This window comes from Etheostoma spectabile, chromosome 3, assembly GCF_008692095.1.
Source record: "Etheostoma spectabile isolate EspeVRDwgs_2016 chromosome 3, UIUC_Espe_1.0, whole genome shotgun sequence".
Taxonomy (NCBI): domain Eukaryota; kingdom Metazoa; phylum Chordata; class Actinopteri; order Perciformes; family Percidae; genus Etheostoma; species Etheostoma spectabile.
The window spans coordinates 21,735,637-21,752,126 of record NC_045735.1 but is presented as its reverse complement, the minus strand read 5'-3'; the positions used below and the strand labels follow the sequence as shown (position 1 = coordinate 21,752,126).

At 40.5% G+C, this 16,490-nt stretch overlaps 1 protein-coding gene across 1 annotated transcript in view; it reads left to right on the top strand.

Moving 5' to 3' along the window:
- Positions 1–2,522: 2,522 nt before the first annotated feature.
- robo1 (roundabout, axon guidance receptor, homolog 1 (Drosophila)) overlaps positions 2,523–16,490 on the top strand; it is a 385,111-nt gene continuing 371,143 nt past the window's right edge. The window contains exon 1 of the mRNA XM_032502141.1: positions 2,523–2,555. Coding sequence (XP_032358032.1) covers positions 2,529–2,555 — 27 coding nt within the window. The 5' untranslated portion in view covers positions 2,523–2,528. The remainder of the gene's footprint in view (positions 2,556–16,490) is intronic.

Sequence of the window (16,490 nt, the reverse complement as noted above, 5' to 3'; positions counted from 1 at the left end):
CTGCCATAAGAATCAAATACTCCGCCTGACATCCAATCTACTCATAATCTGGACTGTATAGATTTTGTGTCGCGTTCTACTTGAATTTAGCTTTTGGGCCTTAAGGGAGCACTAATAATAATCTTGTTTCTTGGAGTGACAGCTTGAGACAGCGGACCTGTGAACCACACTGGAGTAGTGTTGCTTTATAAAGTGTTGCCTGCTATCTGGAGCGATGTGGCCAAAGACGGTCTGATGATTGGTGAAAATGCTGCTTCCAGTTAGTTTCATGCAGTGTTCTTATTGTTAAACTCTGGCTTCACTTTCCTACTTAGAGGTAGTTTCTGCTGCTGCTGCAAAGGAAACTTTCTGCAATAAATTGTGCCATGACAGACTTTTTATAAGTGACGTCCAATAAAAGCCTTATTCAATACTGCAACTTCTCTACCATTCCTTTACTTGTCCAGAGAATGAATCGGGTTCCTAGAGCCCCAGGTACTGTAAATCCATATTATCTGCTCTTTTGAAACGGGAATAGTAAGCATCCTGTGTTACAGGCTGCACACTAAACGGCTAAACTAAGATTTAAGGCTGACTTTATGTGAATAATTATGTTTATGTAGTTACCCCTGATGTTGATGGATGATTGGGGCTTTGCTGCTTTAGGCCTTGAATAATTCATCACGAGCAGAAGGTGTTACAGAACTTGGCTCCCTGGCAACAACAATGACTTAAGAAAAGTGTGTTAGTGTTATCTAATTAAAACAGGACGCAGCGTTCAGTTCAGGTAATAAGACAATGCTAATCAGCTGAGCGCAGTGTTACCTGGTCAGCGCCATCTTGTGTCAAACATTGGTTTATAAGATTGAAGAGGTTGTACCCTGCAGGTCTTTACAGGACAGTTTATCATTTTGCCTCGGTTTTGTATCTTCTGACATTTCATATACTAATCAATTAACAGATGATGACAATTTGGTAAGAAGACTGTTGCAACTCTAATTTTCAGACATCACTCATTTAAAACAGTTATTACCATGCATATTAATTACTAAATCATATACTGTGGCGTTTACAAGGAAAACAGAGATAGTGTAGGTGTAAGCTCAATGTAAGTTAACAATATCACTTCATAGAACGTGTAGGACATGCCTGAACATTCAGCCACTGGCCCGTTTTACCCTTTGAACCTGCTGCTGGACAGAATGCAGATAGATGCGTAAAGGCCAATAGAGGGAGCCCAATAGCTATTTGTCCTCGAGCTGAGACAGGGCCAGCGGGTATCACTGCAGTTTGTTTACATGCAAAATGGTTTAATGACTTTACAAAAGCCAAATGAGTGGTAAACTTCACCAAGTTAGATGCCGGTAGACAGTCGCACACGGCTGATTTTTAGTTCTCATAGTATATCTCAGGCTTTCTGACATCCACTAACTAGAATCTATTTGCTGGCCTTTGCGAGGACAAACTGAAAGCCAGGTGGAGGGCTTTGGAATGCAGACTGTCCCAGCAGATGGGTGCTGAGTGGGGGTGTCAGGGGAGTCCGAGACAGCTGTGGTCCGTCACTTTTTCCAGAGGTTTTCAGGTTTCTATAGGAACCTGTCAGCTGGTTTGCTTCAGCTCCAAAAAGAGACGAAGGGCCTTAGGGGGACAGCAGGCTTTTCTATTACTGCAGTCTTCAACCGTTGCAGGGGGTTACCCAGGATGCCGTCACGTTCTGCTGCCGTCACACACCAGCACACAGTCATAAGGTGGCTCTTTACACATCCTCTAAAGATTAACGAGATTGTATGTTCAGTTTGATTTGAAGATGATGGGACTCAAATATTCTATCCATATCAAGGGAAACCAGATTTTAAAGCAGACAGCTACAATGTATATTTCACTGTTATTACAAAATCTTTACAGTGAAATGTTAAAGGAAACAGTGCTTCCTCTAAATATTAGTTTTGTAGTGATTTTATCCACCTGGCCGGGGATGATTGATGGACTTAATATATTTCATTAAGTCAAGGATTTCTATTTCTCTAGTAATGAGTCACTGTGTTCAGCCTCGCTCTGAGGCCGCACAGGTCCAGACAGCACAGTTCTGAGTTTGAAGGGCTCAGGAATATTACTTCAATAAATATTTGAAAGAGGAAGTTCTATCGATTCATTACACTGTGAGTAATATGTGTACTGCCTCCCAGTAACCGTGTTTAATATTCTTTGTTTACAGAGGAGGGTCACAAACGCATGCATATGGAGCAGGTAGCCTCCGCTTGTCTCTGAGCTTTGCACAGATGCTCGTTTTGTTTTCTGTACACACACACACACACACACACACACACACACACACACACACACACACACACACACAAACTCAGAAATGCACTCTACCTTTCTTTGATTAAACAAAGCAGGATTGACGACGTGCATACATTTCCTCTGATAGACGGAGATTTCACAGTTATCCATTTTATTGCTACCAGGTCAAATAAAACCTCATTGTTTCCTACAGAATGGACTCCTGGTTAAAATCTCAGACATCGCCTCCGGAGACAAAGAGCAACATGAAGGCGGTGTTAGACACAGGGGAGGTGAGTGTCTTTCTGTCTGTGCTTTTCTGCATCCCTGAGTGTCTTCATATTTGTGTGTACAGCTGTGGCTTGAAAATGCGGGGGGGGGGGAAAGGGGGTGTTCTGTACCAGGAGCGAGGTTTAGGCTCTGCCCCGCAGCATTTGGCACAAAGGGCCTACTCCTATAATGCATGCTGGCAGTATCTGTGGGGGATGAGGTTTGGTCCTGGGAGATAAGGTCAGGTCCAGCTAATGAAACGCATGCTAAAGGTTTGCACGAAAACCACCCCTCTTGTCTTTTTTTTTTCTCATCTTTTCTTCATTCGATCCATGATATTTCTTCATTAGTAACCACTTCTCCTGTCTTTGCATTTATATGAACAGACTCGCACCATGTCGTCATATTGGATGATTAAGCATAACCTTCAATATTTGTATGAGCGAAAGTTAAAATAACCCAAGGACGAATAAAAGAGGTACTCGGTTAATTAGGACTGATATTGTCAAACATAGCAGTGGTGCCAGGAAGGTACCCTGCTGGAACATAGCTGCTTCTTTGTTTATGTCCCTGTGCTTTGAATGTAGCTGGGAGGCATGGCAAGTGGAATTTGCTCAGGTGATGGGTTTAGTGCGAGCGGATGCAGGGGGGAGCTCTCTCCTCCCTGCTGACTCTCCCAGCCGGCTCTGGCATTAAGTCAGCCCAGCTCTGTAGCAGGCGACAGCACGACAGCTGTTTCCTATGACTAGGGGAAAAAAACCCATTGATTCACTTTCTCGGTTGGCCTCATTTGGGAAGAGATGGAGTGTGGCCAAAATACCCTCCACCAGCGCTGAGATGTGGACAGTAGACAAAGGTCAGCAGCGGAGTGAAGAATAGAGAGGAAGCGCTGCTTTAAATGACACAACCAATATTTCAGCCATAAATGGATTTTAACCTTTCCCCATTGTCAGAGATGAACCTTAATCCTTTTTAGGAATTCCTGTGCCCTGCAACATCAAATTCCCTACATATTGGGTCAAAATTGAGTTTAGACCTGAATCTGACTTTTTTTACTAGACTAAATGTTCTCTGTTGCCAGTTTATTAGGTACAGCTAGGCAAACTCAATGCAACCAACATTCCAGGAGACTTAAATTGCAGCAGGCTTTTTCCAAATCCTGTCCGTAGTCAGGCAAACACATCCTCCTTTTGTAGGAATTGTTCCAGGGAAAGTTTGTGTTCCGTTTTTTAAGAGAACTTGCTTTTGAAATCTGTTAAAACAGCAGCGACGGCAACATCAACGGATTGGTGTTGCTGCGCTTCGGTAGCCGACATGTTGAATGTGAACAAAAAACTGCTCAATAAACGATGCTTCCAAATGACCCAAGAACAACTGAGGAATTTGTAATACATCTAACCGACATATTTAATATGTTGCTGCGATGTATAGATTTCCATCAAAATAAGATATCCAGACGCTCTAACGATGTTTCCAAATGCACCGCGATCATTTGCAGATGAAGCGACCTTTTGAATACGTTGTGGCGACATATGTGTCCTTACTGGGTTGTCGCTTCTCCATCGGCATTGTGTTAAACACGCCGATAGTGTGCCAGGTAGCCAAGCCAGTTTGTGATTGGTTCTTGCAAAATTAGGAACCGAAGCATGAGAATTAACCCTCACGTTGTCCTTGAGTCAAATTGACCCGTTTTCCTATATCTTTTCTTTGTAATTACCCAAAATTACATTGATTCCACACAACGCTCTTTGGCAAGTACACATCTCTACTTTCATTAATTTTTTTAATCAAGTTTATAACTTTGGAGAAACAAATTGAAGTGTTTTTGAAATGGTATTGAGTACAAGTTGACATATTCCAGTCTGTAATTATCCATCAACATCCATTCAATTTTAGTCTAAATAATTCATAATTTTTGCTTTTCTAACTCAAACATTAGGTATAATTTCCTATGAATAAGGTACATTGATCATAAATTCCAAAAATAACTGTGAAACTAAAGTTAATAAGTTAATGTTACGTAGTGTTAAAAAAAAAAAAAAAGACAAACATTGAAAAAAGCGTCAAAAGTGTTGAAAAAAGTGACAAACGTAAGAAAAAGTTAAAAACATTGATAAATAGCGTCAGCAAAAGTGTTGATTTTCACCTGCATTTTCCGAGCTGCAGGGCGAAAGCAAGTCACGGGCTGAGGGGGCGGGGTTTACCCAGTCTGTAAAAATGTGTGATTTCTGTGAAAATGGCTTTTCAATGTAAAGTAACTACAGTGTGAGCTAAAAAACAAATCAAACCACAGTAACTGCACTCAAAAATAGCAAACATATTGTCATAAGAGCAAGTGGAACCAGAAAACAGCCTTATAACTGTGTTTTGGGCAGAGTCCTTGTATTCAGACATTAGCATCTATCCTGCTCTCCGTGGTATTGATTTGTCAAGTAAATGCTGACAGCCACCTCCCTTTTTTATTTTTTTGTAAGTGCTGTGAAGGCTTTTGAAAACAAAAAGCCTCAATGCTGTGCTTAGTGCCAGTCCGATACCTAAACACAGTCCTATGCAATCATACTGTGATTACCACATGTTATGTGAAAAGTCACTTTAAGGATGCAATAGATGTAGAAGATTTCCTTTTTACTTCAAGGGCAAATCCACGGCTTGTACATGGAAGCTTAAAGCAGTGATACAGGAGTTACCTGATGGCACACAAACATTTTAACACACTAGAAATACACAAATTTAGCCTAGAATCGTTTGATTTACCTTATTATTCCTGCTCCTGTGTGGCTTCTATCTCCTATGTAAATATTATTTTCTGGAGATGATATAAGAAATTTATCAAAACAAATACTTGTACCATGCCCTGCAGTTTTAAATCACTGGTATAAGGGATGGCGGTTGTACAATCAATAGTTCTCTCATGCTACTTCAAACATCGATCCTCTCCTTTGAGATTTAATTAGTTCCTGAATATGCTCAGTGTAACATGAATATTGTGGTGTACCTATTGAACGCCGGGATGAGCCTATTGCATTTGTTCAGGGATCAATTATGATTGTTGTAATGTGCTATTGATGTAATTGATTCATTTGTCCAATTATACTGGAGACAGTGGTCAGCCCTTTTTCACTGTGCGGCTCAATGAGTGGAGTGTCCTCAGGAGTAAAGTACACCCTCGCTGTTCGGATACATTACCAATCTGAGAACGAGTTAGATGTCTAAGGAACATATTATTATCTTTATTAAATGGAATTGGAGTTTTTGTAAAAGAGAATATTTTACCCTTATGCATGGGTGGGACAAACATGATGGTTATTTCAATATTGCATATTGGTTTGAATTTCTCGCAATTAAATTGTTTCTAGATATTCACTTTTTAAAAAACAAACATTTCCACTTATGGAAACCCCAGTTTTCCATAAGTGGGTCCAAAATTACAATTTGATTACAAAGACTACTTGCTTTTTTAAAACCACTCTTTTATAGCTAGCTTACATTACATACAGAAGCTGAGCAGCTCTGCTAGCTAGCATAGTAGCTAAGTAGCATGTTTATATACACAGCCTCAAACATTTGCAAGTTTAATACTTAAAACATGTAATGTTGGGATTGAATTCAAATATGTGCCACATGATGGGGATTATATATTAATAAGTAATAGATTTTGTTTTTGATCCGTGTAGTGTACAGTAGGTTCAATGACGTGTTAATTTACTTTTGATATTTTAAAAAATGGTAATTTCTAATTCTTTCTTTACAGCAACCTTGCCAGAGATCGCATTGCATACAAAGTAGAGATGGTCCAATACCATGTCTTGCTTTCTGATACCTGAACTTGTGTATAGGCCGATACCGAGTACTGATCCGATACCAGTGTGTCATATATTATGTTTTGACATATGTCATGTATACTACAATGCCTCTATGGATGTGATGTGATTCTATCTTTCTATCTGTCTCAGGTTAGACTCTTTGTGAAACATGAACAAACACAAACAATGTAGAGTTTTCTTTTATTATCCACTTTGACTGTCAGTTATAACTGAAAAAGAACATAAATAAGCTACTTCAACGTAGATTTTCTTTAGGACTTGATTACGTGGTATCGGATCGGTGTATAAACTCCAGTACGTCCCAATACCAGCGTTTTAGGCGGTATCGGAACATCTCTAACATAAAGTCTACTATGCCTACTAATTTCTTGAAATAGGTTTTTGACAAATCTGATTATTCTCACTACAACTTCCTGCATGATCACCAAGCTGTGGTTCAAACCCCCTTTTCACAAGCATTCCTAGATTCATTGACATCGGCGCAACTACACACCGTCTCCAAGTTTACTTTCACTCGTGTTTTCAAAGGAACGCTTTCAACTCCACTTATATCTTTCATGTATGTATCATCTTTTGACCACATTGTTATTAACCAGGTTATAAATTGTGTTTATTACAGCCAACCTTGTATTTGTTCTGCACATAGCTATTATCTAAAACATCCTTGATTGTTTCATGGGTTTCCCTGGTTTCCCCCATCCCTCAATACCCACAGTCACTCAAGCATCAATTACCTCTCTACATACAGACCGCATGCCCTGCAGTACACATACAAGATGCAAAGCTAGCTAAACAATCTGCTGATTATTTAAATCACTTAAATACCTTATATATTGACAAACTGTATGGTTAGCAATGCTTCCAGTGGCAACAAAGATGAAAAATATTAACATTATTTTTAAATTTTTATTCAGTTGAAATGCCACCTGAGGACTGTAAAATGTAATGCAAATGTACAAGTTTAATTACATGTAGTCAAACTACTCCCCCAGCACTGCCGGTACCAGCCGCTCGCTGAGTGAACCAGCTTCCAGTTCTCCCACAGCTAATTAAACCACGCTGATGGGAAAACAATGCAAAATCACAAATAAATTGAACAGAACCAACCAAATAGATTAAATAAAACATGACGGATACATTTGAGAGAAAACCCCGCACCTTCATTATCTGCTGAGTGGTCATGTTAATCACATGAATACCTGCAGAGACACTTGAATTGTTTAGTGAAAACAAACTGTAGTCTCAAGGATCCACGAGAATGTTATTTTAGGATAAAAGGACACTTGCTGTGAAATGTTACCAACAATAGAAATTTGAGAACTTTAAAACTCAATTAAATTAAATCCTTTGTGTCGTTATCGCTGTTGTGAAACATCTGTATTTCTGACATCTCTTGTGAAACATCTTGCCAATCTAATCAGTGCGTGATCTAATTATTTTTCTTGTGAGCGTTCTAGATTTGTTGTAATGAACCACATCTGTCTGCCTCATGTTGAGCTGCACACTACGCCATGAAAGGCTCAGTCTGCTCCAGGTACATCTGGAACTTCACTACAAGTTTAAAGGACAAACATAGATGGGCTGTAATTTACAAATTTGGCCGAGCAGCTTTCAAACATTTCCAGTTTGAACCAGTTTATACTGTAAGAGTACACTTATGTCTTTCTTTCCTCCTACTCAAGTGTTAATTCTCTGACAAACTGCTGTTTCCACTGGCTTTCTTTGTAGTTAGTGTATTTCCCTTTCTTAAGGCTTCTGTGCTCTTTTTCAGAGCCACTCTTCTCCACAGTTGTCTCTCTAGTCTTTTTCCATTCTTTCTTTTGGAGGTGGCATTTCTTGTTAAAGGGCTCCCTCTGTGGATGGCAGTTACTGGGGAAACTCATTCACTTAACAGAATGTTGTATACAACCACTTCAAGTTTGCAAGCAGTAACATCTCATGGTGAGAAACTGACATCTGTAACTTTCCACGTTATTGGTCTTTCCAGCAGTGAGATAATTGGAATGATGCTTCTTACCGTAGCAAAGATAGCAGCGCTGTCGTCTGGCAGTTTTGAAGAAACAATGGGTATTGGAAACAGTAAAAAATGTCAAGTTGTGAAGGCTGATAATGTATGCTGTTGTTTTTTGAAGAATGAAAATACATGCAGTGGTGTAACATGCATCATATCCAGAGTACTGAATCTATTTTGAACAGACTTTTGTTGAAAGAAAGTTGTAACATTTTTAACAGAACCTACTGGCGATGTCACGTACTTCTATAAGCAAATCAGGCATGTGACAGTTGTGGAGTCGACTGCTTATGTTGCTGGGCCATTGCCATTTTTATTCTTGTTGTGGTGTTCTCTCATAGTAAATGAGTCCATGTGTAGAATGACTATAGAGTTGAAAAATCACTCCTGCAACACAATGGAGGGTTTTCTGGCCCAAAAGTTGATGGTTATATTTTCTTATAACACAATGGAAGAAAAACATTTCTTTTTTTCTACTTTTTAAACTATTTTTCTTTTGAAATACTAGAGAATTCTAAACTCTTCTAGATAAAACTCTTCTCCAGTTGCACAGACTGTACCTCATATGCAATCTGCAACAGGATGTAATGAGTAGGCATTGCTTCACTGTAATTCGAAAAAGGTTGGGTACTACTGAGCTAGACAAATGCAGTCTGAGTATGTGTAGAATGCTCTGGTGTGTCACTGTGGCACACTAAGTCCACATGGACATGAGCAGCAATATCTTATCCATTTGTCCATTTTTAGTTTGTAGGCCTCCAGCAAACTGTAAACACCTCGCACACTCTTGATGGGTATTTTATGTTCCCACAACCACTTCCTCTGACAGTAATTGGACTGAAGCGTCAGTCCTATTATCACTGGATTGATCACGTCGGAGTTACTTTCGCTTTAGAGAGACTGCACTGCAATTGTTGTAATTTTGGCCTCTGAAAACCCATCTTTCTTAAGCCTGCCTTCCTGTTGAGCGCCACTTTACGCTGTAGGATTGGTGCTTATAGTGGTGAGTGCATTCGCAGGCTGGCGTCCACACAAAGCGCCCAATAGAGTCTTTTGATGTCTGCCTCAGCGGATCAAAGATGTTGGAGGGTGGACCTGCCAGGTGCACTGTGCTTTCATCTCACTTACTTATCTGTCGGCTGCTTCCCATTCTCTGCAAAGGGAAAAAACAATGCGTCCTATTTAGGCACACTCCATAATTCACAATAATAGGACTTACTCAATTTCAGATACTCCATTCAGGAGACAGTGAATTAATTTTACTGTGGTATGCAGGGTGTTAAAAAAAAAGCAGTGTGTTAAATTTTGTGCTTCCTATCTTTTCATATCATTGAATGCCATACATATGAGTTACAAAAGCTAAAGCAACAGTCCAGATTTATGACCAACGTTGTATGGCTCTACTTGAATCCTTTGACCTCAGAGGAGAAAAGAAAACGATGGGGTTTGGTTGAAACTCATAAATATTTGAATGTCTTGTCACTGCCTGTCTGATTGCTTGCTCTTTTCTGCAACAGCAAGTGTAATTGTTAGTGTCGCGCGGCTTTCACACAGCCAGCATCCCATCTGACTGTCAGAAAATATGTGGCATTGCCAAGTTCACTCCCAGTTTCATGGCCAGACGTGTGTGTATTCAGCATTTTAACTCATCACTATAACCAGCTGCCTTTTGATCCTCCCATTAACTCAGTCGTTTAGATAAAACCTTACCACTCCCTCTTTTCCCTGTTTGCTTTTCAAACGCAGAACCTCCCAGAGGACACACCTAAGTGCCTCCACAGAGAATTTCCACATTATTGATTACAAATGAGATAATAAAAGCCTGCATTTCATAGGCTCTGGGGTAAAGATAACTTGTCCCCATTTACATATCATGTTGCAATTCATCCTTGTGTGTGTGTGTGTGTGTGTGCGCCAGCGCCAGTGTGCCTTAGCGTTGTCCTCTCCACACATGACTTATGGATCATGTATGGATGGCTCCCTGGTTGCTTCAGCTTAGATCATTGATGCTTTGGTCTCAGTGTAAGCGGATGACGTCCTCATGCATAACCAGAGTATTGATTTATTTATTTATTTTATTTTTTTGCCCTCCTCTTCCTGCCAAATTGATCGGGAAACTAATTGTGCCCTTTTCTCTCAGCAGCATCTCACTGTGGAATCCTTTCGCCTTTTCCGACCAGTCTTGTTAACGAGAATATAAGCAGTCTAACAATTTAGCAGGCAAAAGAGCCCATTTAAACGGCAATTAGCGTCACATTTTTCACTTAAAGTGGGCCCGCCTGTAGTTGTGACTATTGTAATTGGGTAAGTAAACATTAGTGGATTTTACATTTTCCCCAACAAAAATGAACAAGACAATGAGCGGCTAAGTGCACTATTGGTTTATTTGAAGTCTCAATGCTTCTTTGCTGGAGTGGCTAGGTAATCCTCTTGAAGTGAGAAATAGTCTCATCTTTGAGCCGATCACGTGATGATGTCCAGATAACTGCAGGAGCGGATTTATTTCTTGGTTGGTTGCTCAACCATGCACACTATACAAATAAACAGAATAATGTAAGTGCTAAAGTCCAGGGGAAGATCTTTCCTAAGTTAGAGTACAGATGTTTGAGAGCTCCTATCAGTAGAGTGACAGGCTGAGAGTGAAGCCTACTTAGCATATATTTGGGAAGCATCAAGATCTTACATAAGCTTCCAGAACGCTGAAAGAAAGACATGATGGCTTAAGACGAAGGAGCTTGATGGTGTTTTAAGCCCCCAATGTCAACTTCCAGGCAGCGCTGCAACCGTTGACTTCAATTCCCCTAACCATTGCCTAATCCTTCAGGGCAGTGCCTTCTGGAAGGTGACATTGGGGGCTTAAAACACCAAACACCAACAAACAATGGCTCTTGCAAAGAATCAAACTGTATCTTATGAGACATTTAATTCTGTGACATTTAGCAGAATTGCAACAAGTCCTCCAAACTGCGGCAAAAATGAGTCTTATGATCTGATGCCCCCATTGGCAGGATGACATACTGTACTTAGTCAGCGCCTTCCTCAACAATTACAATTTTTTTCCAAAAAAATGAGTTTTCTGACCTGACAACTTTGGTTGCAGTTGGTTAGGTTTAGGCACAAAAATGACTTTGTTAGGAGCAGCAAAAAATGTTGTTTGGGTTAAATAAGTAGTGGTGGGCCAGGACAAATTTATCACCTTTTTTGTATTTTCCTCTTTGCACAGAGATGAATTTATTTATAATAACCATATTTTATTTTGAACAACATCAACATGTCCTCTACCAGTAATAATATTATGGATTACATCAGCTTTAAGTAAATATTGTGGTCATGGTTGAAAAACTGATGTTGACTGTCAGTTGAACAGTTGTCAGTCTCCCCGTGTTAAAGTCGGACATTTTATTTATCGCATCAATGCGGTATTTCCTTTCTAGGACCTGGTAGATGGTTTTGGCTCTTGAACTTAAGCATAAACACATGCTTTGGGGAATTTCCAGAGACGACTGATGCTCGAGTTTTTTCTTGGAAGGACTGTTTCCAGAAATCATTAACATCTCAGGGATCCCATCACTGGACTGCCAACTAGTTTGGATTGTGCAGTTGACAGTCTTAAAGAAAATATATGCAGCGCTGACAATGATTGATGGCTGTCTTGCATGTAAGAAATCTCAATAATACTAAAAAAAGACAAGAAAATGAGTTTGGTTTTGAGCCATTTGTTTCTGGGGACAGGCCGGCTGTTGTGTCCTATCACTACCCATGAAGCCCCTTTGCCTTGAACAAGCAGATCCAAGAGCTCATTTCACCACAGCAGAGAGTGATGGAGAGGAGCTCGTCTGTATTTTGTCAGGCCTTTGATGGTGTCGTTGACTGTGCGATGTATCAGGGATGAAGAGCGCGGCTTCAGATGGAGACACTGAGCGCTTCCTGACACAAGGTACACAGTACCCCACCCCTGTGACCACTTTGATCACCGCTCCAGAAGGCTGTAGATGGGTTGAGAATGATCTAAATCATCTCATTTGAAGCAGCATGACATGCATAGATAAACAGATTCATGGATGATTATACAAGGGCTTCTAGTTGCAGAGTCAACACAGTTCTTTCACTACTCGTGATTTACAGTGCTTAACTGTGTGTGTGTGTGTGTGTGTGTGTGTGTGTGTGTGTGTGTGTGTGTGTGTGTACATACATACACACACAGCAGGAGGTGTGTTTGTGTATCCAAGGTAACAAATCCCAGTCCAAGGATCTTTCTAAGCTGAGGTCATGCAGAGGGATTGCTAGTCACATTCTTGAAAAGGGCAAATAGGACTGCTCCTTTCATCAAACACCACGCTACCACTCTGCACGCTACATCCTACAAGTGCAGGTGGTTTAACACTTAAAGGTACAGGCACGCAGAGTCAGAAATGTATAGCACAGAGTAAATGGGGAAATAATTGAGTTGGTAATGTAGTTATTTCTAAAATGGTAGTTTTATTATATGTAGGGGGTCAGTCATTTTACTTCAAAATATTTTGACTTAAAAATTGTACTTTGCTACATTTCATCACATTGAGTACATATTTTGTTGGCTTATTTTTTCAGAGACTGATGGAATGTAATAACCTAATACACCAGATTGTTACTCAGAAAAATCTTAGAAGCTGTCATAGGAAACTGTTTGGGAAAAGGGCAGGCCTTTAAAAACAAAATAAAAAATACCTGGCAGGTGATTTAATAAACCATTGGTTTTATAATATCTGCCATTGTTGTTTTGAACAAACAATCACAGGGGGGGGGGGGCAATGTGGAGGCTGGGGGTGTGGCCTTGACCAACTGCCGCTTTGCTCGTATGAAAACCATGATGTCTCTGTCTCGTGGGTGGGCCCAATTCTCTGGGAGGGCAAAGAAGAGAAAGGGGAGGTAGCCTTACCCCTTATGACATCATAAGGAGCAAGATTCCAGATTGGCCCATCTAAGCTTTCATTTTCTTAAAGGCAGAGCAGGACACCCAGGGCTTGGCTATCACCATTTTTAGCCACTGGGGGAACTGTTAAAAATACCTCAAAGTGAAATTTTCCTTCTATGGGACCTTTTTAAGGGTAATGGAAGATGGGTTGTCATTAATCTAAATAATAAAATTGGCCTTTTTTTTGTAAATGAATACTGCAGGAAGGGATTACTATCAAAGCTATACCAAGACTTAATGTTAATAGATCATATTTCTCATCATGGATCTGACCTTTAGAGACCTTGTTATCTTAGACAGTGTTATCTTAGTGTCCAATAGTTATTGATATAAATGCATTTCATTGTCCTAGTTATAAGTGTGAAGCAAAGCTTTGAGCATATTGACTGCAAAAGTTTATAGAACTATATAAACCGACTTTCAAAGTAATATGGAGATTTATGGGGAGTCATTATTGCCATAACATTAAATCTGTAGTTTTAGAAATGTACTGCACATTCCACCAGAGCTTTGCTTTTATCTCGACAGGTTCTGTTGGATTAATAGCCTCCTGTCCTCAATATATCAGCAATATGCAGGATTGCTGGATTTTAGCTGTTCAGAGGGCCGAAAAACATGCCAAATGATAAGAACTTAAAATGGAAATGCAAGTCATTTAGCTTGAATAAACAGCCTATTTTCATGCTTCATATAACAACCATTTGACCCAAGATTAAAAACATCTACAGAGAGGTTGTGCCCAACATAAAGCATGAAAATGTCTTTTTTGATAGATTTTTCCTTACATATTTGAAAATGGCCTGGGCGTTTTTATTTTATGCTCAATTTGTGATCCTATTTACAACATGTTGCTATAGTGTGCCCTGGAGACAAATAAAGTAAATAATAATAATAATAATAATCTGCAGCTGTTCGATTAATTTTGCTGTCAATTATTATTAATTGCAACCTAACAAAAAGATAAATAGTACACGAAGAATCAACCAAAGGCACAAAGTAAAATAACCGTAATTGTCTGGTGTGTTGTGTTTGTTAATTTGTCAATCATATACACGCGATATAGCAAGAACTTTTGATAAGGGAGCATATGACCAACGGTGAAGCAGAAACAGACGTGACTGAAGGTTCAAAACCTTTGCATAAACACATGCAGTACATGTTCAATGAAAGAGATGGGTTAAAGCTGGCAAGCATCAGTCACTGTAAGCAGAATTATCTTGGCCGAGCATTTCATCAACGTATTTGGCACAACTAAGTATCGAGCATTGATTTGAATTTGAAATGTGTTGAATACTGTCAGGAAGCCTGCATAATTGCGGCAGGCTGGTTCCAGAGTCTGATGAGCAATCTTCATGCCGCCGGAATAAAAGGACACGGTCCAGGCTTTTATGTTACCGTACTGGCCTCTGTGTTGTGGAAACAACTGTAGTTGCTATGGACAACAGATTATCTGGCATTTTTTTTGTTTTAAATATTGAAGTTACATTCAGAAATGGTGAAACAGATAGTTCTGGTCCTTGATTATGATTAGCTGAGCTGCATTGCAATCAGTTTTTAAAACACTCTGTAAACACATAAGTGTGACTGCATTACATCAGTTTTACTATGCCAAACAAATTCAAAATGTCAGATTTTTTTAGCAAGTTGTGGAAAAAGACTGAGGAAGAAGATCAAAAAGAAAGCAGACAGGCTCAGTGTTTCCTCCATGTTGATGGCGGCCCGCCACGGTAACATTTCTGCCGCCATGGTATAGGGCAGACGCACAACAGGGTTTCCGCCATGACACCGCCGCTTTTTATGAAAAGTCATGAAGTCGTAATTACACGACTCTGCAGAGCCGATTGCTCTTCTGAACTCAAGTGACATGTCATCCGCGCTCTCTCCCCGAGCAACTGGAACAGTGACAGGACGTCATCACTCGCAAAGTCATGGCAACCAAGTAAATAACTATCAAACAACTAACTAGCTAACCAAGGAGTAGTACTTGTCACTCAATCTTAGGCAAAGTGACAAACGGCCATGAAAGCCGCAACATGAAATCCGCAGTTACGCGGGTCTCGTGAAATATGACAGCTACAGTTTATTGGAAAATAGCGTTGTGGACACTGCTGAAAAACATTCTAGAGGAACCACTGAGGCTGAAATTACTGAGAGAGAAATTGAAGAGCTGGAAAAGTCAAGAAACTAAGCCAGGACCGTTGAACACACTATGTTGTCTGTTCTCTGCCCCCCCCCCCCAAGTAATGTTCACTATGTATTCAAATCCAAACCATGACATTTTGGTGGAAGTAAGTTTGTTTCATCGTCAAAATGCTGTTGTTCCAAGCCTTTTGTAAAAACCTTTATCTACTTGACGTAGTTTTCTGTATGGTGATGTTGCTTCACTTCAGTATCTTGGATGGCGGGTGGCATGTTTGGAGAAGCAGACAGGAAGCTAAGCAATGTACTGACGCCAGGTTTGGTCCCCGCTTGCTAACGTGGCGTTAGCAGCAGTAACATTACATTGCTTAGCTTCCGTGCAGCTAACGTTGACTCAGCTAGTAGCGTTCATGTTATTCATTGTAGATTATTCATATAGATTAGCTTCCTGTGGTAACCCACGTAACTAGTTTTTGCTAAGGCTGAGTGGGTGTTTCCATTTGAAAAAACCTTGAAAAGAACTTTCATGGATTCTGTTTTCAGTTCAAATAACTTTATTTGGCCCTGGGGGGCAATTAAAAGGCATGCTATGCTATGTGGAGTCTACCTGAGCCTTAGTCTCCAAAGGGTCCCCGGGCTGTGGAAGACATCTTGCCTCGTTCCTGTGCCAAAGACGCCACGTCCCAGTGACGCCAAGGACTACAGACCTGTGGCACTGACCTCCCACATTATGAAGACCCTGGAGAGACTGGTTCTGGAACAGCTGCGGCCCATGGTGAGCCCTCTCCTGGACCCCCTCCAGTTTGCCTACCAGCCCCGGTTGGGAGTTGAGGACGCCATCATCTTCCTGCTCAACCGCATCTACGCCCACCTGGACAGGCCGGCGAGCACGGTAAGGGTCATGTTTTTTGACTTCTCCAGTGCTTTCAACACCATCCGGCCGGCCCTGCTGGGTGAGAAGCTTGCAGCGATGCAGGTGGATCCCCCCCTCGTGTCCTGGATTGTTGACTACCTGACTGGCAGACCACAG